Source organism: Betta splendens, chromosome 1 (assembly GCF_900634795.4).
Source record: "Betta splendens chromosome 1, fBetSpl5.4, whole genome shotgun sequence".
Classification (NCBI taxonomy): domain Eukaryota; kingdom Metazoa; phylum Chordata; class Actinopteri; order Anabantiformes; family Osphronemidae; genus Betta; species Betta splendens.
In genome coordinates this window covers 16,796,752-16,823,249 of record NC_040881.3, presented here as the reverse complement: position 1 = coordinate 16,823,249, position 26,498 = coordinate 16,796,752, and the positions used below count along the sequence as shown (strand labels likewise).

General features: G+C 40.5%; 1 protein-coding gene across 3 annotated transcripts; it reads left to right on the top strand.

Moving 5' to 3' along the window:
* The first annotated feature begins 48 nt into the window (after nt 1-48).
* LOC114851145 (complement C3-like) lies at nt 49-25,993 on the top strand. 3 transcript variants are annotated; one of them, XM_029142747.3, is made up of 43 exons: nt 49-205; nt 7,338-7,536; nt 7,734-7,896; nt 8,090-8,184; nt 8,473-8,561; nt 8,907-8,989; nt 9,076-9,163; nt 9,323-9,425; nt 9,519-9,639; nt 12,428-12,543; nt 12,770-12,922; nt 13,106-13,196; nt 13,278-13,372; nt 13,462-13,647; nt 13,797-13,952; nt 14,063-14,192; nt 14,655-14,723; nt 14,905-15,102; nt 15,508-15,628; nt 15,898-15,986; nt 16,067-16,206; nt 17,238-17,456; nt 17,596-17,653; nt 17,737-17,832; nt 17,921-18,127; nt 18,284-18,362; nt 18,471-18,624; nt 18,720-18,812; nt 19,907-20,051; nt 20,215-20,300; nt 20,527-20,604; nt 20,714-20,869; nt 21,790-21,852; nt 22,089-22,170; nt 22,936-22,984; nt 23,182-23,272; nt 23,506-23,595; nt 23,845-23,962; nt 24,259-24,348; nt 24,732-24,824; nt 24,919-25,002; nt 25,300-25,444; nt 25,559-25,993. In XM_029142747.3, the coding sequence occupies exons 1-43, from the start codon at nt 132-134 to the stop codon at nt 25,701-25,703; spliced, it is 4,980 nt and encodes a 1,659-aa protein (XP_028998580.1). In that variant the 5' UTR covers nt 49-131; the 3' UTR covers nt 25,704-25,993. The 3 variants fall into 3 exon arrangements, with proteins under 3 accessions (XP_028998580.1, XP_055367624.1, XP_028998589.1); XM_055511649.1 differs by lacking the exon at nt 49-205 and adding an exon at nt 1,155-1,207; XM_029142756.3 differs by lacking the exon at nt 49-205 and adding an exon at nt 1,158-1,284.
* Nucleotides 25,994-26,498: the final 505 nt, after the last annotated feature.

Here is a 26,498-nt window from a genome sequence, read left to right as displayed (position 1 = left end):
CTACTGTATGTCACAATGTCATTTCTATTCATCAAGGAAAGAGGTGCAGATGATGGGAGGAGAGGGGATAAAAGGAGGTCGCTGTGCAGTAGGACTCAGAGTCCTGAGTCCTACTGCACAGCGGTAGAAGAATGGGATCTGGTGGGACCCAGCTGTGGCTTCTGGCCTTTCTGTCCCTGATCACTCAAAGTGATTCATCATTGTTGTGAGTAAACCTTCCTTGTCTCTTTCAATGTGATTGCTTTTGTGGAATGTATGTGGAATGAATGTGGAAAGTATTACATTTTGTTACCAAATGATCATTTTGATGCACATCTACAGTGTAGCACATGCATGCTATATGCTGTTCAATGAATGAATGTTAAAGTCTCCCACTACAATGACTTTATCTGTGCTAAGAACTAAGTCAGATAAAAATTGAAAGAATTCATTTAGGAACTCTGATTATGGAGGAGGAGGATGGTAAACAATACAAAACACAACTGGCTTCAGAGTTTTAGAGTCTGGGTGAGAAAGGCTCAGAGTGATGCTCTCAAATGAGTTATAACTATGTTTACGTTTAGGAGTAATTAATAAATCTGAGTTATAAATTGCTGCTACTCCTCCACCTCTACCTGTACTTCTAGGAACATGATAGTTGATGTGACTCACTGGAGTCGACTCATTTAAAGTAACATATTCATCCTGCTGCAGCCAGGTTTCAGTGAGACAGAACAGATCTATGTGATGGTCACTTATCAAGTCATTTATTAAAAAGGATTTAGATGAGAGAGATTTCATATTCAAATAAACCACACTTTATTAACTTACTGTTACTTTGTTCTGTAAGAGGACAAACATGTCATCATACAATGTTTAAAATCCACGTGGCATTAAAACTAGACACCAAACAATCAGTTATATTTAAAATATATAAAAAAAGTCGGGCTTTACATTTCCCTGGGTGTGTTCCCAGCCTCGTCAGTGTCAGACTCCGGAGTCCACCACGCACTTGGCGTTGGCGTCTCCAGGTGTTGGTATCGTCTTCCACGCGGCGTTAACGAGCCACCGTGTAGAGCTGCCTGGGCCGCGGCGGTCGCACCCTCCTTGACTCGTCGGCGTCTGTGGCCTCTTCGATTCCAGTCCCGTCGCTGCACGTTCCGTTCGTCGTCTCCTCTCCTCTGCGGTGCATGCTGGGAACGTGGGGAGAGCGCGAGTGTTCGAACAGGTGTGGAGCGTGTGGAGTTGGTGAATGATTCGGGACTTTTCTGGATACTTTTCTATGTTTCTTTCTTCGGTGATAAGGTAATTAAACTTGTTTCTAACTTGTTTGAGGATCAGGTGTGAGCAGTAGTCGGCTGTTTGCAGGTGGTCATGGAGGGTTCGCCTCCCCTGTCGCTGAAACACGGGGTTCGCGTTGCGGCTAATCGTATTCATTGTCAGAGATTAATGAATTTTTAGACGAGACCTATGGTAGACAGTCGTTAGAGGTAACTGAATTCTTTAATGTGGATGTTTTTATTCGCTCTGTTATGAAAGAGATGAGGAAGGCTACTTATGATCAACTAAGCAAACAAAAGAGATTCAGATTGAAAAAGTTACTGACAAACTTAAGGAAAGAGAAGAGGGATAAGCGTTTCGAAATGAATAAAACAGCATAACGTATTCTTAAATGACCCTAGTTGCCTAAGGCTAAATTTCGCATTTCCACTAGATTTACTGCTTCTTTCTGTTCCCTCTGTTTCTGTTTATTCCTACTCCTCATGGAGAGGCTGAGGATTGGAACACTCATTAATGGAGGGAGGGACAAGGAGTGGCGGGTCACGGTCTTGGCTAATTAGGGCCAAAAGCATAGATGTTCTCTTTTTACAAGGGACACATAGTGCAAATGAAAATGAAGCTGACTGGAAAGGGCAGGTTTTCCTGAGCCATGGCCATGTTTTAGGTTTATCAATGTTTATTCACATAATTCCAGTTCACGCAGGTTGGAGCAGTTTCGGAAGCTGCGTGATACCATTAAGCAGCTCGATAGCAGTTCTATAGTGATTTTAGGGGGTGATTGGAACTGTACCGCACACCCTCAGGTGGATAGGAATACGGGGGAACCACATTTACCATCTGCCTCCCTGTTGTTGGAGGTAATGAATGAAGCGGTGGACGTCTGGAGGGTTTTTAACAGAGATAGTAAACAGTACACATGGGTCAGGGTGACTCAAGAAAGTGTTAGGGCAGCTAGGTTAAACAGGATTTATATAGATGAGACTTACTGTAGTCTACTGACTGCATCTACAATATCACCGGTGGGGTTTTCGGACCACCATTTGGTGACAACAGACCTGTCGCTGGTTGCACAATGTCAGCGATATCCTTATTTGCAGTTCAATGTTGGGCTAGTACATGATAAAGTTTTTTGTGAAGCTTTTGCTGAGCTTTGGAGTCTGTGGAAGCTGAGGAGGGGAGATTTTGAGAATCTGGGCCTCTGGTGGGGGGTTGAGAAGTCTCAGATAAAAACCTTTTGTGAACGATTTATGATGCATACCGTAAGTCTAGGAAGAAACTACATAAACAAGTTGGAGAAAGAGATAAGGGTGCTGGAGGATAAGTTAATAGGTGGGGTGAGAGAAAACTTATTATTAAGCCAGTTTATGCATGAGAAAGCTAAGAGGGCTTTAATTAGGAATAGAATTTTAACTGTTAGAGATATGGATGACCCGACAGCTTTTTTCTTTAACCTTGAGAAGAAAGTGCGGGAGGAAAATGTGATGAAACATCTAAAACTACAGAATGGATCTATAATTACGGAGCCTGCCATGATGAGAAGAATTGCCATTGACTTCTACACGGAGCTGTTCGGTGCAGGCAGTTGCAGACCGGACTGAAGGCGCTCCAGGAGGGGTTGCCAAAGTCCTCCCTGCTGGAGCAAGAAATCTCGTTGGTTGAGATGTCTAAAGCAGGGCAACAGCTAGGCAGCGGTCGATCAGCAGAGATTTGATGGCCTGCGGAGTTTTTCAAGTGCTTTTGGGATGTTTTGGGAAAAGACTTGGTTGAAGTTTTTGCAGACTGCATGGATTCGGGGAGGTTGCCGAGTAGTTGTACAAGGGCCATAGTGACACTTCTGCCCAAAAAAGGAGACCTTGGGCTGTTGAAGAACTGGAGACCAGTGTCACTGTTATGCACTGATCATAAAATATTTGCCAAATGACTTGCAAACAGATTGAAAGAGTTTGTTGGGTTGATTGTGCATAAGAGCCAATCATATTGCGTACGAAATCGGACTATAATGGACAATTTATTTTTCCTGCGTGATATTATTGACCTGTCTAAAGTGAATGAATTCGATGTGGGTGTTCTTTCATTAGATCAGGAGAAGGCTTTTGACAGAGGCTTATGCAGATGATGTTTATAAACTAGCTTCTTCAGCTAGGGGTAAATTGGGCGAAGAGTGAGGGTCTCATCTTGGGAGAATGGAGAGGTAAAACTCAGACAGTTTTACCTGCAGGGCTGCAATGGGGCACAGGGGGTATTAAGAGCCTGGGTGTTATTTGGGCAGTGAGGGCTTTCAGAATAAAAATTGGGAAGGGTTGGTTGAAAAAGTGAGTGCCCGACTGTCTAAGTGGACCTGGATCCTCCCCCAGTTGTCCTATAGGCGAAGGGTCCTGATGGTTAATAACCTGGCTGCTTCTATGCTTTGGCACAAATTCACTGTGATGATGGAGCCTCCAGAAACACTAGTAAAGGATATCCAGAGGAGGCTAGTGGATTTCTTCTGGGGAGATGTGCACTGGACTTGGGCGGTGGTGCTATATTTGCCATTGTTGGAAGGAGGCCAGGGATTGTTGGACCTGAAGAGTGATGTCGCTGCCTTTCGCCTGCAAAGGGCTCAGCGGTACTTATATCACGATCCGCAAATGTGGACAGAAACAGCGACAGTACTCCTCCGCAGAGTAATGGAATTGCAATATGATAAATCCTTCACGGGATTCTTCCTTTCATCAGTCAATGATTCGGGTGTGGAGGAAGACAATAAAGATCGACAGAGACTGTAAAATGTTCTATGGATGTGTGGCAGAGGAGCCCCTGTTTTTCAACCTTTTGTCAGTGAGTGTACAGAGGATGCTGGTGTCAACCGGGGTCACAAAGTTGGAGGGGCTGATGAAAGATGGGAATTGGATTGCAGCCATAACGCTGAGCCAGAGGACAGGGTCCAGATCAACAAGATGTCTGCAAAAGTTGATGGAGGAGGTGAGGGCCAGTCTGCCTGGTCTTTTTAGAGAAGCTATAGGAAGATCTGTGGCGAAGGACAAACTGACGGACTGGCCGGCCTTTCCTCTATTGGGAGTTAGTGCCACTACAGGGGAAGGAGGTGAGTGAGATGGGGCATTGCTGTCCTTTCGGGCACCTGAGCTAACGAAACTATCGATGACATTGAGGAAATGCTTTTATTGGGTAGCAGTGAAGGTGAACAACAGAAGCTGTCTTGTGGATTTGCTGGAGTCGAAGTGGTCGGGTCTCTTGCCGCCAGGTTCTTCTCCTAGAGGAAGCTGGAGGTCCCTGTATAAGCCTCCTATAGAGAAGCATACTGCAGATCTACAGTGGAGGATTATACACGGGGCTGTGACTACGAACAGACATGTGGCACATTTTATTAGGACAGTGGGTGGAGAGTGTTCTTTTTCTTTAACAAAGGAGTGCTTGCAGCACCTCTGGCTCGACTGTTCCAGACTGACTTCCAAACACGGTGGTTTGAGGGGATGGAGCAAGATTTAAAGAGGAAAGTTTTTATATTTGGTCCCGTTTACAGGGCTTCCTAAAGTCAGAGGGTCTGTTGGTTAAATTCCCTCAGTGGTTAGGCAAAAATGAGCCTTTGGCTTACAAGGAGGAACAAAATGAAAGGGGTGGGATGTTCAGATGTTGAAATTCTGTTTAAAAGCCTTGTGGCCTCAAGGTTAAAGGTCAATGCACACGCTTTTTTCATGCTCCTCGTAGTGGAGTTCAACTATAAGTTTAATCCAAAATCTTACTCTGAAGTCGAATGGGAGGCTGTTGAAGTGGTTACACTTCGACTGGCGCAAGGTAGGTCTAACTGGCAATTTCACATTTAATTTAATTTATTGATTTAAATTACCTCAAGATGCCTGAACCAGTTGCCAAACCTACTGTCATGAATGGTTGATGATCCAGGACTGGAGCCAGTATGATTAGAATGAGTATGAATAGAATAGCAGATTAATGAAATGTCCAATATTTCCTATGTATCTCACAACCTTCCCAAATGTAAACAATATATAGAGGTAGTTAGGTCAGTTTTAATGGTGTTTGGAGCAAACACTCTTTCAAATTAGCTTTTATAGTGCTGGTTTGTTAAATCTTGGCATGGCATTAATGATCTCCTTTCTGTCAGGTTGCTCAAATTCTGCTCAGAGGGCCGGTGGGACAGGGATGTTAATAGGGTCCTCCATAGAACGACCTGGGTCCAGCAGGACTTTATTGAAGATGGTCTCCATCACATTTTCCGCATAATCTGCTCCAAACCACTAGAGTTACAAATTACACGTCAACAGACTACAATATATATATATATATATATATATATATATATATATATATATATATATATATATATATATATATATATATAATATAATAAGTTGACCAACTGCATACAGAGTAAATATATAGACAATAATATAGATCAGATTATGAATACTACAACTGAAATGTGAAATCCAAATAAAACTGTCAAATGTCAAATAAAACTGCCTATTGGACAACAAATGATTATACGGCTGTTAAATGTACATACCTTTGCTCCTGAGGTGAGCAACAACTCTTCTACAAAGTAGCCGTGTGTCCACAGCCTGCAGTGGCATCAGTTTGAGAAGCAACCTCCTCGCGTTTTGGTAGCTGGCATGCGTCAGCCTGTTTAAAAAAAAACATGTCACGTTTACAGCTTAAGTAACTGACTAGATAAGCAACAACACACGTTAGATTTAGATAGAACTTGCCATAACCCAAATTCACAGGTCTACTTGGGCTACGACGTACACGCGACAGGCTCGGTAGGTGCCGGCACCGGTCCATTTACAAGTAAATAACATAAAGTTCTCCTTTCTTGCTCCGCTGGTAAAATGAAAAGGCTGTGATTCTGGTTGGAGCAACCAACAACGAACGATGGTTCTTGAACCGGATTGGATAAACTCTCAAAAATGTGAAATAAGTAGGGGGCGTACTTCTAACACACCAGGAGTGTCTTATCATAAACCAGGGAGTCATATAAATGTACCAGAATGTCCAAGTGAATTTTGCATGTGCAGGCACCTTTAAATTTCTTTTTAAAAAATTAGATAGTTTTGTTTTTCTTTGGGGATATAAGGGTGTGTTGTGTTTGGTGACTCAAGGCCTGCTTGTCCTTAATTTTTGGCAGAATTTGAATGAGTGAGAAACTCACAGATTTTTTTTTATTATTATTATTTATGTTATTATGTAAAAAAGTGTTTTTTTACTCATTAGTTTGATCACATCTTTTATTTTTTAACTTGGTGTTTTCCTGTAAACATTTATGTGTGAATTAAACGTCTTGTTAAAGGTCAAGGTCTCATCTCGTCTTGTCTCTCTCTAGTCCTGTGTCTCCTGCCCAGCTCTTCGTTCTCTTCTCTCTCCGCCCTTTTCTTTCTGGCACCTTCCATCATTAATTATGCGCACCTGTATCTCCTCACGGGGAGGGTCTATGACAACAAGAACGATCCAGCAAAGACCACAAGGTGTGGTATTTTTCACTTGCACTGGCAGATGTTGATGACCATCAATGAGGCTGGCACACTCCCTTGCTAGCCTTTCAACAGCAACATTGCTGTGATTGCTAAACCCAGTCTTTTTGAACCGTGGATCAAGGGTTGTGGACACAGACAGCGTGTCCACCCACTCACTGAATTTCTGCTGTTTCATCTTGTATTTACCTCTTGATTGAGTTTCTTTTGTGGCATTCCTATATTGACTTGTATAGTGTATAACTACTCCTTGGCTAGATTTGAAGTACCCTAGGGATTTTTTCACAATGAGGTTTAGCATGTGGGCAAAGCAATAAATGTGTCTAATATGTAATTTTTTAACACTTGCCACAATAACGTGAGCCACATCAGTAACCATCCTACAGACCTTCTCAGTTATCCCCCACTCAGCAGTTGAGTTTATATGTAATGGAGATGACATCCATCACAGTGTCCTATCCAATTTCCTCTCAATACTTGTATGCTGACAGGTTTATTGGAGATTCGTATTATAAATGCACTGAATGTGAAATGTTGTTAGTCTTGATTCTTCAGGACTCACACTCTACCGCTTTCTCAACTTCTCTCCAGGAAGGTGATGTCTGCTCCCAATTTATTCCGGGTTGGAACAACAGAGAAGATCTTTGTGGAGTGTCAAGACTGTGTCGATAATAATGACTTCAACGTCGTAATCAAAGTGATGAACTACCCAAGCAAATCCTTAATATTGGATGAAAAATCTGTGAACCTTAACAAGACGAACAAATTCCAGTCACTTGCAGAAATTACTGTAAGGCTGTTTATTATTATTATTATTATTATTATTATTATTATTATTATTATTATTATTATTATTATTATTATTATTATTATTATTATTATTATTATTATTATTAACAACAACAATAATAAGACCAAATATTGATACAAACACAATTTTGTTTAGTTTTGTGTTCTGTTGATCTGCCTTTTATATACTGGATTCAGGTCCCTGCTACAGACTTCAGTAAGGACCCCACCATGAAGCAGTACGTCTACTTGCAAGCTACATTTCCAGGGGCTGAACTGGAAAAAATAGTTTTAGTTTCCTTCCAGTCTGGGTACATCTTCATTCAGACAGACAAGACCCTTTACACACCCAACAGTGTTGGTAGGTTAAGTATTACTCTACATTACATTACTGTATCACTTATTACTGGTATAATGTTAACATTAAAAGTTTGTAAAATGTTACAAAAAATAAACAAAAACTTTGTAGTCAGAACGTTTTACAAAGCAACTATACGAGATATTAGGATATGGTCGATGCAACACAAACTTTACTCTCTTTATCTGCTTTACAGTTCAATACCGGATGTTTGGAGTAAAGCCCAGCATGGAACCAGTAGAGAACGACAAAGAAACTAATGCTCCTCCTTCCATTGATATTGAGATTGTGGTATACAATTTTATTTTATATATCAACCAAATCTACAGGAAATTAAAATTCATATTTTATGTATTTTAAAATTAGACTTTACATAAATTTACGTCTCAAAGACTTTATAAAATAGTTTAACCCAACTGGGCAAATCTGTCTTGTCTCTCCCTAAAGGCCACCAAATGAAGTGGTAAAAAGGAGCTGACACATAATAGTAGTACAGTTTTATTACATGTATTGTTTCTTCATCTCTGTCATAAACTGTTGCTATTCACAAACAGTGGTTTTATGTTTTTTTATTTTCAGACCCCCAACAAAATAACTTTACCAATTGCTGTGAAGTCTCTGGAATCAGGGCTCTACACTCACAGTTACCAGCTAGGAGACATCGTCAGGTCAGAGTTTCATTTTGTTTCAGTTGAGTTAACTGTTGTGTAAGCACTCTGGTTTTGTGTTTGTATTGGGCAAAGGTTGGTTGTCACGCTGAATCTGTCATGTAGAAAGGGCAACTAAAGATCTGCCTAATGTGCTACCTTAACCATGTAGCTCCGCTCCAACAGTTATACGCTAATTACACAAAGAAACAATACATTATTCTGTAGCACTGTTACAGTATGCGTCAGTTATGTTGTTTTACTAACACAGCCTGAGTCAGACATTCTGTGGTGCAAAATGACATGTTTTCTCAGTCAATGAATTATTTATTGTATTTGAGTGTTCGCTCGGTTCTGTGTGCGTAGCCCTGGACTGTGGACATTAGTGGCCAGGTTCCATGACAACCCTCAGGAGAGTTTCACAGCAGAGTTTGAGGTCAAAGAATATGGTGGGTCCATCTTTCACTGAGCAATTTAAACCCTCTACAACATTCACATACAGTACTTCTCAAATGAACTACCATTTATTTTACAGTGCTGCCTAGTTTTGAGGTGAAACTGTCACCTGACGTGCCATTCTTCCATGTGGACAGCTCCGAGTTCACTGTCAGTATTAGTGCTGTGTAAGTGACCGTTCTTGTTACTGTATTTGGGTTTAGAGACCAGCTTTGGAAGCGTGTTTTTATAAGTTGTATCAATTACCTTAACACCTACAGTACACATAAAAAAGCCATCAGGAACTCATCATACCACACCATTTTTTAACTCAATCTGCTTTTTAGGTACCTTTTTGGTCAAGAAGTGTCTGGGGTGGCATATGTGATTTTTGGAGTTGAGCATGATGGTCAAAAGAAAAGCTTTCCCAGTTCCATTCAAAGAAAACATGTGAGTTAGTACATTATCATGTACATATATTTACTACATAATTGTACCTTGAGACTGTACATTCTACAGTGTCTTTATAATAATCCACATTAGATTGAGAATGGTAAAGCAGTTGGTGAACTGAAGAAAGAGCACATTACAGAGGTTTTCCAAGATATCCTTGGCCTGGTGGGGAGTTCGGTGTATGTGTCTGTCAGTGTGCTCACCGAAAACGGTAAGTAACAAAAGCACATACATATAAAAAAGCAAAAGCATATATATATATATATATATATATATATATATATATATATATATATATATATATATATATATATATATATATATATATATATACGTGTGTGTGTGTACGTGTGTGTGTGTGTGCATGTATAGTGTGTATGTATGTATATATATACACACTCTATTCTCACCCTCCGCGGGTGGTCTCATCCCCTTTCCAAGCTCGGGTCCTCTACCAGAGGCCAGGGAGCTTGAGGGTTCTGCGCAGTATCCTTGCTGTTCCTAGGATTGCACTTTTCTGGACTGAGATTTCGGATGTTTTTCCAGGGATCTGTCGTAGCCACTCCTCCAGTTTGGGGGTCACAGCCCCTAGTGCTCCGATCACCACAGGCACCACTGTGGCCTTCACCTTCCAAGCCTTCTCCAGTTCTTCTCTGAGCCCTTGGTATTTCTCTAGTTTCTCATGTTCCTTTTTCCTGATGTTGCCATCGCTTGGTATTGCCACATCCACCACTACGGCTTTCCTCTGCTCTTTATCCACCACCACAATGTCTGGTTGGTTCGCCATTACCATTCTGTCAGTCTGGATCTGGAAGTCCCACAGGAATTTGGCTCGCTCGTTCTCTACCACCTTGGGAGGTGTTTCCCACTTTGACCTTGGGGTTTCCAGTCCATACTCCGCGCAGATGTTCCTGTATACTATGCCAGCCACTTGGTTATGGCGTTCCATGTATGCTTTGCCTGCCAGCATCTTACACCCTGCAGTTATGTGCTGGACCGTCTCTGGGGCCTCTTTGCACAGTCTACACCTTGGGTCTTGTCTGGTGTGGTAGATCTGGGCCTCTATGGCTCTGGTGCTCAGGGCCTGCTCCTGTGCGGCCAGGATGAGTGCCTCTGTGCTGTCCTTCAGCCCAGCCCTTTCAAGCCATTGGTAGGATTTGTTGAGATCAGCCACTTCAGTTATGTTCCAGTGGTACATCCCGTGCAAGGGCTTGTCCTCCCATGATGGTCCCTCTTCCAGCATCTCATCCTCTGTTCTCCACTGCCTGAGACATTCACTCAGCACGTCATCTGTCAGGGCCTTATCCTTGATGTACTTATGGATCTTGGATGTTTCATCCTGGATAGTGGCTCTCACGCTCACTAGTCCTCGGCCTCCTTCCTTGCGGCTAGCGTACAGTCTCAGGGTGCTGGATTTGGGGTGGAACCCTCCATGCATGGTGAGGAGCTTTCGTGTCTTAACATCTGTGGTCTGTATCTCTTCCTTTGGCCACCTTATTATTCCCGCAGGGTATCTGATCACTGGCAGAGCGTAGCTGTTTATTGCCCGGGATTTGTTCTTGCCATTGAGCTGGCTTCTTAGGACTTGCCTTACTCATTGGAGGTATTTGGCTGTTGCCGCATTCCTTGTTGCCTGTTCAAGGTTGCCGTTTGCCTGTGGTATTCCAAGGTACTTGTAATTGTCCTCAATGTCTGCTATTGTTCCTTCTGGGAGTGAGACCCCTTCTGTGTGGATTACCTTGCCTCTCTTTGTCACCATCCTCCCACATTTCTCGAGCCCGAATGACATCCCGATGTCCGAGCTGTAGATCCTGGTGGTGTGGATCAGTGAGTCGATGTCTCGCTCACTCTTGGCGTACAGCTTGATGTCATCCATGTAGAGGAGGTGACTTATGGTGGCCCCGTTCCGGAGTCGGTATCCATAGCCAGTCTTGTTTATTATTTGGCTGAGGGGGTTCAGACCTATGCAGAACAGCAGTGGGGACAGTGCATCTCCTTGGTATATGCCACATTTGATGGATACTTGGGCAAGTGGCTTCCCATTGGCTTCAAGGGTGGTTCTCCACAACCTCATCGAGTTTGCAATGAAGGCCCTTAGAGTTCTGTTGATGTTGTACAGCTCCAAGCATTCAGTGATCCATGTGTGTGGCATTGAGTCATAGGCTTTCTTGTAGTCGATCCAGGCTGTGCACAGGTTGGTGTGTCGCATTCTGCAGTCTTGGGCGACTGTTCTGTCTACCAGGAGTTGGTGTTTGGCTCCTCTGGTATCCTTACCAATGCCCTTCTGTGCTTCGCTCATGTATTGACTCATGTGCCCACTTATCTTAGCTGCGATGATGCCTGACATGAGCTTCCATGTTGTGGAGAGACAGGTTATTGGCCGGTAGTTGGATGGGACTGTGCCCTTTGAGGGATCCTTCATTATCAGGATCGTTCGCCCTTCGGTTAGCCATTCAGGGTGAGTCCCATCCCTTAGCAGCTGGTTCATTTGTGCTGCCAGGCGCTCATGGATTGCAGTGAGCTTCTTTAGCCAGTAGGCGTGGATCATGTCAGGGCCAGGTGCTGTCCAGTTTTTCATACCTGAGACTCTATGTTGGATGTCTGCCACTGTGATAGTCACTGGATTCTGTTCAGGGAGGTTGCTGTGGTCTTCCCTCAGATCCACCAGCCACTGTGCATCACTGTTGTGTGACGCCTCCCTTTCCCATATGCCCTTCCAGTACTGTTCAGTTTCCAGCCTTGGTGGGTCTGCTCTGTTGTTATTACCCTGCCATTGAGAGTACACTTTCGCAGGTTGTGTTGCGAACAGCCGGTTTATTCGTCTGGCTTCGTTATCTCTGGTGTATCTCTTTAGGCGGCTGGCCAAGGCTTGTAGCCTTTGCTTGGCAGTTTCGAGTGCTTCAGGTATGGTCATCTGGCTGTACCTCTTGGGCATCGGTGTATATATAAATAAATACTGTATATATATATATATTTGCAAATACTGTATATTTGCACAGGAGGTGAAATGGTGGAGGCACAGCTGAAAGACATCCGGATTGTCACATCACCTTACAGCATCAACTTCAAGAAAACATCCAGATATTTCAAACCAGGAATGCCCTTCGATGCTGTGGTAATGTACAAATATTGTATGTTAAATGAAGGTGATACATATTGCTTTTCTTTGATTTCATTACATCATATGAGACTGTGCTGTGAAAAATGTTTACAAATCTTTAGGCTTTCTGTTCTGTCTTTTATTTAAGTAGAAAAAAAATCTGATTCTGGTGTTATTTCCTCCTAATAACAAAGTGAATCCCCTACTCAAACACACTGTGTCATTGTTTCTATGATGACAGGTTGAAGTCACAAACCCTGATGGAACCCCAGCGAGGGGAATTAATGTGTTGCTGGAGGCGGTGCCATATGAGACAACAGGGAAAACCACAGCCAATGGCATTGCAAGGCTTTCCATAAACACAAAATCAGAACCCGAACCACTGATAATTCAAGTATGTAAATGTTCATATTGCTCCACATTAATGTGTCCAACTGTACATGAAAAATGTGATTGCAATGTTTTTTGTTCTGCGCACTGTGTGGAACCGTCACTCATTTATTAAGGCACCTCAATAATGTAAAGTATTAGGATCAGTCTATGTTGATTATAACAATATGCAAATGTGTGTGTGAAGGCAAAGACAAACGTCCCGGGTATAACCCAAGCATCAGCCACCATGACAGCTACCCCATATACCACCAGCAACGGTCAATATATCTATATAGGTAAGGAATATGCTGAAAGACTATAAGATGATAAGCATCCTTGTGTTTCCCTATGGTAAATGGTCAATACTATTATTGCAGGCTTGGGTTCAGATGAAGTACGACTAGGAGACAACTTGAAAGTCACTCTCAACCTCAAAGAGCCCATAAATGCAAAATATGACATCACGTACTTGGTGAGACATCACGTACTTGGTGAGACATCACATGTTTGATAACACATGCATGAACTGAATCCAGTTAATGGTTGAATGTATATTTTCAGATTCTTAGCAAAGGCCAGCTGGTGAACCACGGTCGAATTGCACCAAGACCAGTGATATCTCTAACAGTCTTTGTTACCAAGGACATGCTGCCATCATTCAGAATCGTGGCCTACTACCATACAAATGCAAACGAAGTGGTCTCAGACTCTGTTTGGGTGGATGTGGAGGACACCTGCATGGGCTCGGTGTGTAAGACGCACTACACGCATGCATCGAGATAAGGGACTGTTGTGTCATTAACTTAATGCAAAGAGCAGCTACAACACAGGTTTTATGTTTACTGTATTTGTTATATGACCACAAATCTAAATCAATTCCGTCCTTCTTCTTTCAGTTGAAGCTAGAACCTGCACCACATTCCTACCCCTTTGCTCCTCGCGGAACATTTAAGTTTAAGGTCATTGGAGATCCTGGGGCCACAGTGGGATTGGTGGCAGTTGACAAAGGTGTCTACGTCCTAAACACCAAACACCGCCTCAGTCAGAAAAAGGTAAATAAAACAATGTATCTATCAAAAGATTTTTATCTAATATCTAAAACATCAGTTTGGACCATTCAATGTTACATGAAAGTAATTTTGCCCACATCCCTTCCACTCAGATATGGGACATGGTAGAGACGTATGACACGGGATGCACGCCAGGTGGAGGCAGGGATGCAATGCATGTGTTTCACGATGCAGGACTATTGTTTAAGACCAACTTGGCTCCTGGAAGCCCATACAGACAAGGTGACACTTCCAGGGTTCCTTTAGTTCCATCATAAGACTGAGCAGTTTTGTGATGTTGGGGAGGAATCCAACTAATTAGAATAATTACACATTTAGGAAGTGACCTCAATCTAATTACGGTACCTGTTAGATAAAATGTAACAAAGTATTATTTCTACTCAAACATTATGTTGGGACAGAATGATTGCGAAAGTGAAAAGTGTTTGAAAATACAGTATAAAATGCTGGTGACAAGCTATACAACACTGTACCCATCAAAGATAATTCTTTGATATATATTGCTTTAGGTTCTTTAACATCATTATGAACAAAAGTAGTGACTGAATGAGTGTGATCATGCATAGAAATCATGCATTTTTTTAGTGGCCTGCATCCTGTCAAACTCACTCTGTTAACAGAATTCATTTGCAGAGTTATGCCTCTTAGGTTGTGTTTAGGAGCTATTGTACTTGTGATTTCCAGAAACAAAATGTCCAGTGCCAAGCAGGAGGAAACGGGCAAGCACTATAATGGACGTCAAAACCAGCTTAGGTAAGAACTGCAAGATGCTGTAATATAGGACTGCTGAATCATCAGAAAAATTTCCATATCGTGTTTGTTGATGATGGCAAAATCCATAGAATTATTACACAAAAGCTGAAAATATCCCATTTCCATTTTCCACATGGTTCCTTCTCATTTTGTTCTCTTTACATCTCTCTCCATTTTTCAGTGAGTCAGTATGAAGAAAAAATACAACGTGACTGTTGTTTGGACGGAATGAGGGACACGCCCCTCTCATACGACTGTGAGAGGCGCAGTGAGTACATCGTGGAAGGTGCAGCCTGTGTGGAGGCCTTCCTACGCTGCTGCAAGGAGCTGAAAGACCAGCAAGATGAGAGGAGGCAGGACAGTCTCCTGCTGGCTCGCAGTAAGACACAGAGAGAGAAATGGTCATTTACTGAAACCAGTTTCTGTTACACACTTAAACTGAGAAATGGCCAATATTTCATCTAGATTTTCAGTTTAATACTGTTTGTCTGCTTAGAGCTGCGGAATAAGGTAATAGAAAACCTATTGAAACCTTAAGCCGAAGTTAAACTTCTACGCTTGTTTCAGTTAAAGAAGCCTCACGCAGCAATGACAGCTGTTGCTGCAAGTTTATATGTATTGTGTATTGCCTCACTTACTTTGGACACAATGCTAAATCCAACCACTGCAAAAGGTGGTTGTGACAAGCACCATCGGGTCTACAGTATGAAGGACTAATGCTGTTGTTATATATCCAAATTCATTACTTTCAATGCACATGTAATGATTATATTTGTTTAAACAGGTGAGGAAGAAGAAAATAGTGACATGGATACAAGTGAAATTGTTTCACGCAGCTCTTTCCCTGAAAGTTGGATGTGGTATAATATCAAATTACCTCCTTGCCCTGGACATAACCCTAAATGGTGAAAACACACACTTCAAATAAGTGACTTCTCTAAAATAGATTCAGTAAAATTAGGACTGTTATGTACTTACTGTACATGACGTATATGCTCTCAATGAAGCAGAAATTCAGCATATCCTGTAATATAACTATAATGTAAATCATTACTGTGTTCATTCTCAGGTTTTACGCATCATAATTAAAAATACGCTTGACACACATTACTCCATATCCACATTACTGCCCTTATTTAATTACCAAGACTAACTTCTTTATTGTGCATTTCAGTGAAACTCAAGAGTCTCCACTCTCAGAAATGCTAAAGGATTCAATCACAACATGGCAGCTTACTGCCATCAGCCTTTCAGCAACGCATAGTAAGAATTCAAACTGGAAGAGATTTTACCATTATTTGAATTCACTGTTTCATTCTAAACTTGTTATTCTTATCTCTAAGGTATCTGTGTGGCTGATCCACTAGAAGTAAAAGTTCAAAAGGTCTTCTTCATTGACCTCCGACTGCCTTATTCCGCTGTCCGTGGGGAACAGCTGGAAATTAAAGCGATTCTTCACAACTACAGTGAGGAGGGTGCTGATGTAAGCTGAACTGTTCTGTCTACTGTACTACATACTGTAACATTTTCTACTAGTTGTCAGTTGCTTATATCACGATTTATACATTGTTTTCAAAATCCACGCTGGGACCAGTTTTTATAGCCGTGAAATATTTTCCTAATGCATGATAAATTTATTTTAATTAATTTAATTTAATTTAATATATTGTTTATATACAATTACTTCTGCTGCAGGAAAATTTCAAATAGAAAGTCAGAAAAAATAAACTGAAAAACAAATTTAAATTTATTTCTCACATGCAGATTTGTTTTTTTTACGTGCAATATAGTATCAATTATAAACTTAATTGCACAAGGTGATTCACTTTAATAGAAGCTACGTTAATTGCTCACTCGGAGCTGACCCAGGAAAGCCTCTGGCCGCTAAGGCTGACTAATCCCCCACACAGAAACAGTGAAGCCTCCCACACAGAGCCAAACCTGGAGAACAAATAGGGAAGACCCAAAGGCATCGAGCCGCAGACTGACAAATGGTATAAATGGTTCAATAAAAGAATGCAGACACAGACAAGGAAGTACAAACTAAACTAGTTTAGTTCTGAACTAAACATGGGTGAAATTACAAAGAACATGAAACACGCAAAGAACATTACAGACAACTGAGCACAGAACCAACCAGAGAGATGTGAAATGCAACAAGGTAGTGTCAAACAAGGCAACATTTGTTGTGTCACAAACATAAAGACCACACAAAAACAGAACCACAGCGTCCCCGGCAGGCCAGAAGGACCAACTGTCTCTTAAGTCTTTTTCATTGTACAGTAAATCACCTCTTCCATGTTTACAGCAAAACTGTCATCTGTCTTTATGGCTTTTGATTAGATTAAAAGCCATTGAAATTAAGAAAATAACCTGTTAAGACAACCATCAGAATTAATCTGTCACTGAATTTACGGAACCTGGTGAATGTGACCCGATGCAAAATGCCACTAAAGCAGCATTTCAGAATTCTCTAAACCTATAAATATTATCATATTTGAATTTTTCCATTAGGTGACTATTGACCTGATTGAGAACCCAGATGTATGCAGTTCAGCCTCTAAGCGTGGGAAATATCGCCAAAAGGTTAATGTTGGAAGCAAATCTACACGATCTGTGCCATTCGTCATTATTCCTATGAAGGAAGGCGAACTCAAAATTGAGGTCAAAGCATTTGTTTCAAACTCAGATCTGCCATTGCGTGATGGAATTGAGAGAAAACTGCTGGTGGTGGTAAGCAATAGGACTCTGTTTTGTTCATCTTGTAGTGACACAAAAAAGTATGAAAAGCATATTGTTTACATATTCTGATAACAGTTAAAAAATTTATAATATCCTGTTATAAAATAACACTGATAAATATTGTTTACAGCCTGAAGGCATATTGAAAAATTCTTTAAAGAGTGTAACCTTTCAGCTTACTAAGACAGGTAGGGGCTTTTAATAATTAAAGACTGTGACATTATCTGTAGTCTGTTATGCCATTTAATGAGACCCCAACTTCCTCCTCAAGGTGACAAAAAAGTCGAAGTCATTAACAGTGAAATACTTGAGAAACATTTAGTTCCAAACACTAAGCAACTAACACGATCTCTGATCTCTGTGACAGGTAAGATACTGTAACATCTGCTTGAATTAACCAGTTTGAAAAAGATCTTTGCATGTCTGATTCTGTGTTTCTTCTTTGGTTTACTCAGGCAGAGAGCAGTTAAGTGCATTAGTAGAGAACGCACTCAGTGGCAAGTCTATGGGTACCCTGATCAAACAGCCTTCAGGCTGTGGGGAGCAGAACATGATCTCAATGACTCTGCCTGTCATTGCAACTGTTTACCTGGACAAAACCAACCAGTGGGAAACTGTGGGCCTTGATAAACGGGCAGAAGCTCTTCAACACATCGAAACTGGTAGGGTCATACAGACATTTATTATTTACCCAGATTTCAGGAAGCCTAAAAGAGGAGGACACAAATAAGCAGAACTCCTAAAAGCCAATTTAGACACTGCTACTGCTACTAGAGTAATGATGTTGGATAAAGCTAATGGGCATTACCTTTGTCCAGGTTACCATAATGAACTTGCCTTCCATAAAGATGATGGGTCTTTTGCTGTATTTCCCGAACATGAAATAGGCAGCACATGGTAAATCATCCTAAGTCTCAAACTCATTTGCACATCCATATTCTCACTAACTAAGAGGATGTTAGAGAATGTAGCTAAACCTCATTTCTTTCCTCTCTTCTCTTGAAGGCTGACAGCTTATGTTACCAAGGTGTTTGCCATGGCTAGCCATCTTGTAGGAATGAACAAAGACGTGATCTGTGACGCTGTAAAGTTCTTGATGAAAACACAGAAATCTGGCATGTTTACTGAAGTTGGAACAATCATTCACGGAGAGATGATTGTGAGTCATGATAATATAAAACTTGTTAAATAGAAGGGCTCAGTTTTTTGTGTATGGGTTTAGAAAACTGACAAAAATTACACCTTTGCACTTAGGGTGATGTGAAAGGCACAGATTCAGGTGTCTCCATGACAGCCTTCTGCCTTATCGCTATGCAGGAGTCAGGCAAGATATGTAACGGGATTGATGTGAGTACCACCGTAGTCACACACAGTACAATACAGTTTAGTTATGCCTCTATTAAGTGCTACATTTGCTGGGTGTCGGCTGCTAAGGCCAACAGACTGAACCTGTCCCAACCTGGAAAATAATGAAACAACTGCACTTGAGCCCCGGGCCTTGTCAAACAGTGGTGGCCTAGTCTTTTCTATCCACTACGCTATGAGGGCACAAATCTTTGCATTACTGTATGAAGGGAATTTGGCCTCATAGTCACAATACTTCACAACACCATTCATCTGTGCTTCTTTGACACTGTAAACATACACAGCATGCAGACACAATATTCTTCACTCTTAAATTTACCTAATACCTAGTTTCTTTCAGTACAGTAGTTATTGTTCTCTTATCCTGTTTTTTGACTATTTGTCTATTGCTGCAACAAATTTTCCCATTATGGGATAATTAAAGTCATTTTGTATCGTATCATATGAGTAGTGAAGTGTTTCAAAATATGCAAAGCCTTATCCTGTTGTGAGTCGCTTCCATGCCACCAGGGGGCACTCTGATTTTCTTTTGTTTAGTGTCCTCCTGGGATGTTTGTCATTTTGTTTCCTGTTATCAGGTTGGTTAGTGTCAATCAGTTTTCCCTGCTATGCAGTAGTTTTTAGTTTAGTTATGTGTCTTAGTTTGTGTTCTTATTTGTATTTGTAATCCTGCATTCGCAGCACCCTTAGTTTTTATTTTCCTTTGTGCTTATTTGGTCCTTCATTAAATCCTTGATTGTCAGTTCTGTCTACGGGTTGTGCATTTGGGTCCTCCCTCTTGTCTTGTTTGTGTAGTTTTCCCGCGGTGAGCACTTCTCTAGTTTATGTTTCCCCCCATTGTAACATGTCCACGAAATTTTAGAAAATATTCATTAGCCAAACAACTCTTATCAAGTTAAACAGTTTTTTTTAGTCTTTATTTTGTATTTATTTATATACATTTGTTTGATAAGTTACAATAATAGTAGGAGCAGTTTTTTTTTTTTTTTATCTAAAACTTTCAGTGATAGAAATTTGCTTCATTCAACAACAGAACGGTGTCTGAACAGTTTTGGATTTTTCTTTTTTCCTCACAGAATCTAGACGCTAGTAGAAATGAAGCTGTGAGCTACCTGGAGAAGCATCTACATGGCCTCACCAACCCTTATGCTGCTGCAATAGCATCGTATGCCCTGGCCAATGAAAACAAACTCAACCTGCAGATCCTCAACAAGTTCAAGAGTATGGTCACATAATACATAAGATACATAAGAAACAATATAGCTTGCATATGCTGTAATATCTATTTTAAAATCAGTATCATGTTTTTGTGGAAATGAAATTGGTTAAGTTTTTCCTTTTTTGTGATTGATAAAATGAGCAGTAAAATGTGTGTCTTCCTCAGGCTCAGATCATTGGCCTGTACGAGACAAACATCTTTTCACCCTGGAGGCCACAGCTTATGCTCTGTTGGCGTTGGTCAAGACCAAGGTGAGTACTTGCCACTAATTTTTACAGTATCTGACCAGGACTTATACTTGTTAACGTTTACATGTCAGCAGACATGCAAAGTAAAAAGCTCTGAAAATTGAAAAAGTGAGAAGTTATATTATTTAAAATGATTTGTACTGCTTATGATTAACTTAAATGTCTGATTGATTGAATAAGCTATGAACCACAGAGTTTGAAAGCATTTCCTTGACTTTCATTATCAAAGGCCTTTGATGAGGCGAGACCTGTTGTCAGATGGTTCAACCAACAGCAGATAGATGGAGGAGGATATGGATCAACTCAGGTGCAAGTCCTCTTTGTCCTTTAAATTTTATGTAGTTGCTGTGTTTTTTGCAGCGATTTGTTTTAGTCAGCTGATTTGCCACTTTTCTTCGCTCTATGTCCCTTTTCAGGCTACTATAATGGTGTACCAGGCAATAGCTGAGTATTGGGTTGCCGCTAGAGAGGAGGAGTATAATGTGAATGTGGAACTCTTTCTGCCAGACAGGTCAAAACCTCCGAGCTTCAATTTCAACAGAGAAAGCCACTATTTTACCAGAACGTCTAAGGTGAGGTGCAACCAATAACTGCTGCAGTAATAGAAACTAGTGAGGAAGATGTGGCAAGACACATTGGAACGAACATGTGAGGCGCCGCTAAGTATAGTGTAAATTGATATCAACCATAAAATGTACATGTCCCGAAGCCATGATGAAAGACACAAGTGCGTAAGGCCGCCATTACAACTTGTCTTCACTCAGACATCATTTGTCAAATGTGACAATACATTGTTGGTTGAGACAATCACTTTCAATGTCTGGCAACCCAGCCCTGTTGTCTGTATGTGGTGTGATGTCACTTTCTGTCTGTTCCCAGTTTAGTCATTGTTATCATCTATATCTGAGTCCATAGCCTGTTACTTAATCACTCCTGTTGGTTTGTCATAGTTGTTACACAGCATTTCCTTGACATGCTACACTGTCTGTTGTGGTCCTGTCTGTCTTTGTCAAGGTTTGTGCTTTCATGTACTCTGTTATTTCAGTGTGCTGTACGTTTCTTCTTTCTGTGTATTTAGTACTTTTTTTGTTTGGTGATTTTCAGTTTGTTATTATTAGCTTGACTGTTGCCATTTCTTTCATCAAATGATTGCAATGTTGAGTCTGTCTGGTGGTAATTAATTGTAAATTGCAATTGTCCTCGCTTGTTTGTCCGTCTGTGCCAAACTCTAAGTTGAGCTGGCCTAGTCTCCTAGTGAGGAGTTATTATAGAAGCTTAAACAGTCTCCCAGTAAAGGGATTCGGTCCTATCGGCTTTAGCAGCTGTTTATCACGTGTAGCCAGCTGTGTAGTGCTTCTTAACAGAATGTCAACAGACTTGCACCTAAAAATACAGTGAAAGTTTGGTACATTCATCTTAATCTTTGTGCATGTTCAGTTATCTACTACGGCTTCATTCTGATGTGTACTATTATTCTGTGCCACCCCAACAGGTAAACTCTATAAATAATAATATAACAGTCGTTGCCACTGGAAAAGGAGAAGCAACAGTAAAAGTAGGTCACGTAATGTATTGTTGTGTATATTGTGTTAGTTTACTCTGATTTACACAATACAAATATAGCAGAATGGGTTTGAAGAATTGTGAATTGCTATTAAATATCAATCCATGAAACAAAGAATAGTGATTGATGTAAAAACATTACCAGTAAAAATAATTATTGATCTATGATTTTTTTATGTAATGGTGCTTATTCCTATTAAAAAATGACTTTCAGCTTCTATGTCTCAGATGGTGTCATGGTATTATGCGCTGCCTGAAGAAAAGGAAAGCAGCTGTCAGAAGTTCAACCTGTCTGTGCAATTTTTCCCAGGTAACTTAAGGCTGTTTTTTACACAGGGATTGTCTGTAGGCTGGTTTAAAACCACCATCGTGTGTGCCCTGGTAGCAGACCAGTCCATTAATTTGTGGTACATGGGTGCATTTATGTAGCGCATTTATACACCCTTTCAGGTCAAAGCGCTTTACAGTAGCTTCTCATTTACCCATTCAGTCTCACGTTCACACACCGATAACAGCAGCTGCCATGCAAGGCGCTCAGGGGCAACTTGGGGTTCAGTTTCTTGCCCAAAGACACTTCGACATACACTGTATTGACTATGGCGGGACTCAAACCACCAACCGGTTAGAGGGACGACCTCCCAACCAGCTGCACTATTGCCACCCCATTTAACCAAACATTTAGGTTGTAAATGACGTTAAAAGCATCAACATGTCTGGCTGTGAAAATGGAATGTCTGTAGTGATCATTTAGATCACTACAGACGTAAAGCATTCGAGATTGAGTCTATTTTGCGATGGCTTGACGTTCTGTACTGATAACTAACTAGCACGGTTTGACATTATCAACAATATTTTCATCAGTGTAGTCATGAGTTCAGATAATGTTCTTAGACACACATACACAGGACTTAAAGACAACATTACTGTTTTGTAACCCGGACTAGAGTCTATTATTGACTGGATGGCTTTGATCCACAGCACCACCTACTGTACTAGAGGTGCTATGGCACCATAGTATCTCAACTGATTTTTGATTTTCTTGATTTTTGTAGTTTCTTGTGCTTTGATCTTTCAGATAAGATTGGTGAGGATGAAGGTATATACAAACTGAAAATAGAAGTTTTGTAAGTATGGTATGGTAGTGTCACATTAATGTAAATGTATTACTTTCTACCCAGCATTAACCTTTCACACTTTCCTCTTTGCATTTGTCTCGTTTTCCAGTTGTCATGCTGAATTATTACATTATTACTCATAATAGGTGCTTATTGGATTATTGGATTATTTTCAATCCTCTATCATCGTGTCCATTCTTTCTCAGGTATAAGGATGATCAGCGTGATGCAACCATGGCAATCTTGGATATTGGTTTGCTGACTGGCTTCACTGTTAACACAAATGACCTGAACTTAGTAAGACACACACACACACACACACACACACACACACACACACACACACTTTCAATCTAATCTATTTATTTCTACTTAAGGTTATTAGGATGGATAACTTTGTGTGTGTGTGTGTGTGTGTGTGTGTGTGTGTGTGTGTGTGTGTGTGTGTGTGTGTGTGTGTGTGTGTGTGTGTGTGTGTGTGTGTGTGTGTGTGTGTGCGCGCGCGCGTGCGTGCGTGCGCGCTTGTGCAGTTGTCTAAAGGATTTGGTCGCAGCATTTCAAAGTATGAGATGGACAAAGTTCTCTCAGACAGAGGCTCGCTCATTATCTACTTAGATAAGGTGAGGTTTTCTCCTCTCCCTTTCTTTTATTTTATTATTGACCTTAGCTGTATTGTTTATCTACATTTAATTTAAATTGGTGTCATATAATTAGTCCTAAACTAAAAAGGATAACATAGGTTGAAGTAGTAAAGATCATGCTCAGTGTTCCAATCACACCCTCTCAAGCATGTACTGTAGGAGTCAGTGTGTGCGAATATGCAACTGCACATTATCTAGTACTTGTATCTTGACGGAAATCTCTTATAGGTTTCTCACAAACGCCCAGAGGAGATTGCATTCAGGATGACCCAGACTCTGAAAGTTGGTATCTTGCAACCAGCGCCTGTGTCTGTCTATGAATACTATGACCATCAGCACAATAGCCGTAAGTCTAAAAGTCAAAAAAAAAAAAAAAAAAAAGAACAGAGCAGGGGCCCGAAATCCAAACAGTAACAGTAATAGGTTATTTGTCTAAACCTTGTTAATCATTGTTGTTGGTATTTGCATCATGTTGCTGTGTAAATACTACGCCTGTGTTGCTTCTTGAGTCTTGGAGTCTTTGATTTTTAATAAGCATAACCTCATTTACCCTTTGAAATATATTACGTGTATTGATGTACTCTGATTTGGGAAGCAGTGGCCTAAATCTACATTAAATCTACATTTTATTTGATTTTGTAGAGACACCCTGTGTGAAGTTTTACCACCCACAGAGGCGCTCTGGAGAGCTATTGAGACTCTGCCAAAAGAATGAATGCATATGTGCTGAAGGTAAGTGAGCTGTGTAAACATATACTTGCTGTAATGTAACAAACTCAAGTCAGAGTCCACCAAAAACATAAAAGAAAAATTTAAACCTATCAAACCTTTTAAAACAAGGGACATATTGCCACCAGAGATTGTGTCACATTACTACAGTAGTTATACATCAGCTGGTTGTTTATTTTCCCAACTATACAGCTGCCAGGATCATGAAGGCAGGCAAACACTCCACCACATTAAGGTGGTAATTCACTGCTGTTGGACAGCAACAATATTTGGTTACAAAGTGGACACTTCACTATTTAATATTGGATGATGAGTTGCACGTTCAGCACATGTGCTAACTTGTTTCCTTGACTGTTTACTAACTTTGTACTGATGTCAATTTCCAGACAATTGCAATATGCAGAGAAAGGAAAAAATAGACAATGAAGTTCGCACAACTAAGGCCTGTGAGTCTGAGAAAGGCAGCAAAATAGATTTTGGTAAGAGTTTGAGTGTGTGTGGTGTGTTTGTGTGTGTGTGTGTATGTGTGCGTGTGTGTGACCAGCTAACATTTTACAACTTGTCTGTTCTCAGTATACAAAGTGAGACTAGAAGAGTTGAAAGCAGATTTGGCCACAGACGTTTACACCATGCGGGTTATCAAAGTTATCAAAGAAGGTGAGTGTGCATTGTCATAAAAAAAAATCATATTTGAACAGTTTCAAATGTTACAGTAAGACAACTGTAACATTTGAAGACAACTTTGCAATAAAGAGTAACATAATCATTCTATAAAGTATGTATGATAAGTTACATACAGTTCATTTTCAGTCATTTACTTACAGCTGGTTATGATGCATGTCATCTGTAGTCAGGAGAGGACAGAAAGTTAGCATGCCTTGTACTCACAATGCTTTAAAATATGCAGGTGCACAGTATTACATGTACCTAACTTTTCTTGAATTTAAATAACAGATAGCACTGATGTTGCTCCAGACGACAAACTGCGCACGTTTCTTAGTTTCCCACACTGCAGGGAGGCTTTAAATCTGACACAGGGCAAAACCTACCTTGTCATGGGCATGGCCAAAGACATCAGCATAGACACAGAGAATAACTCGTGAGTAAAGAGGAATAAAACCTCTTTGGTTTTTACATGTTGTATTTTAATGTTTGCTCATTTCATTGCCTGCATAAATAAACTCTTGTGTGATTTGTATTTTGCTCTCTATAGGTTTCAGTATGTGCTTAATGAGCGAACCTGGATTGAATACTGGCCATCCGAGGAGGAGTGTCAGACAGCTATACACAGACCCACATGTTTAGGGATGGAATATTTGGTCATGATGCAGAGAAACTTTGGATGTCAGCTGAAGTGAAGAAATACACTTATGGAACTGCTTATTATAACTGCATTACTCTCATGTCACACTTTGTGTTACAAGTGATGCAAAAGTTGCATGCTACTTCTTATTGATTGAAATCCAATGGTCTGACATACTATCATCTTTCTGATAAATATACAGATATTAATATTCAACATCTGGATGAAGTGCTTTTGATTAATAGAGAAAGAGAGAAAGGGTAAAATGGAGAAAAGGAGAATCATACAATTAAAAACAAAAAGCATTGAAACTGTGATTGTGAAATAAATATGTTTTTAACAATGTTTTAAAGCTAGCAGGTCTGGTCCATAGTTTAGGAGCTAATACTGAGAAGTCACGATCACACGAATGTTTGCGTTTTGCCCTTGAAACATCTAAAAAAACTGATTAGAGGACCTGAGTGATCTTGCTGGAATGTGTCGCTGTAACAAGTCACTGAGGTGCTGTGGAACAAGTCTGTTTAATTAACACCTTAAAAACTAAGTAACTTAAAATCAAATCGAAAATTACGGGAAGCCAGTGAAGAGAGGCCAGAACGAGGGTTATATGGTCAAACTTTCTTGAGTTTGTTAAGAGACGGGCAGCGACATTTTGAACCACAATCTGAAGATGACCAAGAGATGACTGATTAACTCCAGCATACAGGGCATTACAGTAGTCAAGTCTAGAACGAATAAAAGCATCAATTTATTTTAAAAATCATTAAAAGAAAGGAATGACTTGACCTTGCTTAAAAGCCACAGGTGGAAAAAACTTGACTTCGCAATTGCTATAATCTGTTTATCAAAT

Excerpts from the sequence above, each read along its gene's own strand:
- LOC114851145 (XM_029142747.3), top strand. The coding sequence starts at position 132 with ATGGGATCTGGTGGGACCCAGCTGTGGCTTCTGGCCTTTCTGTCCCTG. Across the intron at positions 9,640-12,427 it reads CAGTGTGCTCACCGAAAACG|GAGGTGAAATGGTGGAGGCA; the intron begins GTAAGTAACAAA and ends ATATTTGCACAG. Across the intron at positions 18,128-18,283 it reads TCTTCAACACATCGAAACTG|GTTACCATAATGAACTTGCC; the intron begins GTAGGGTCATAC and ends ACCTTTGTCCAG.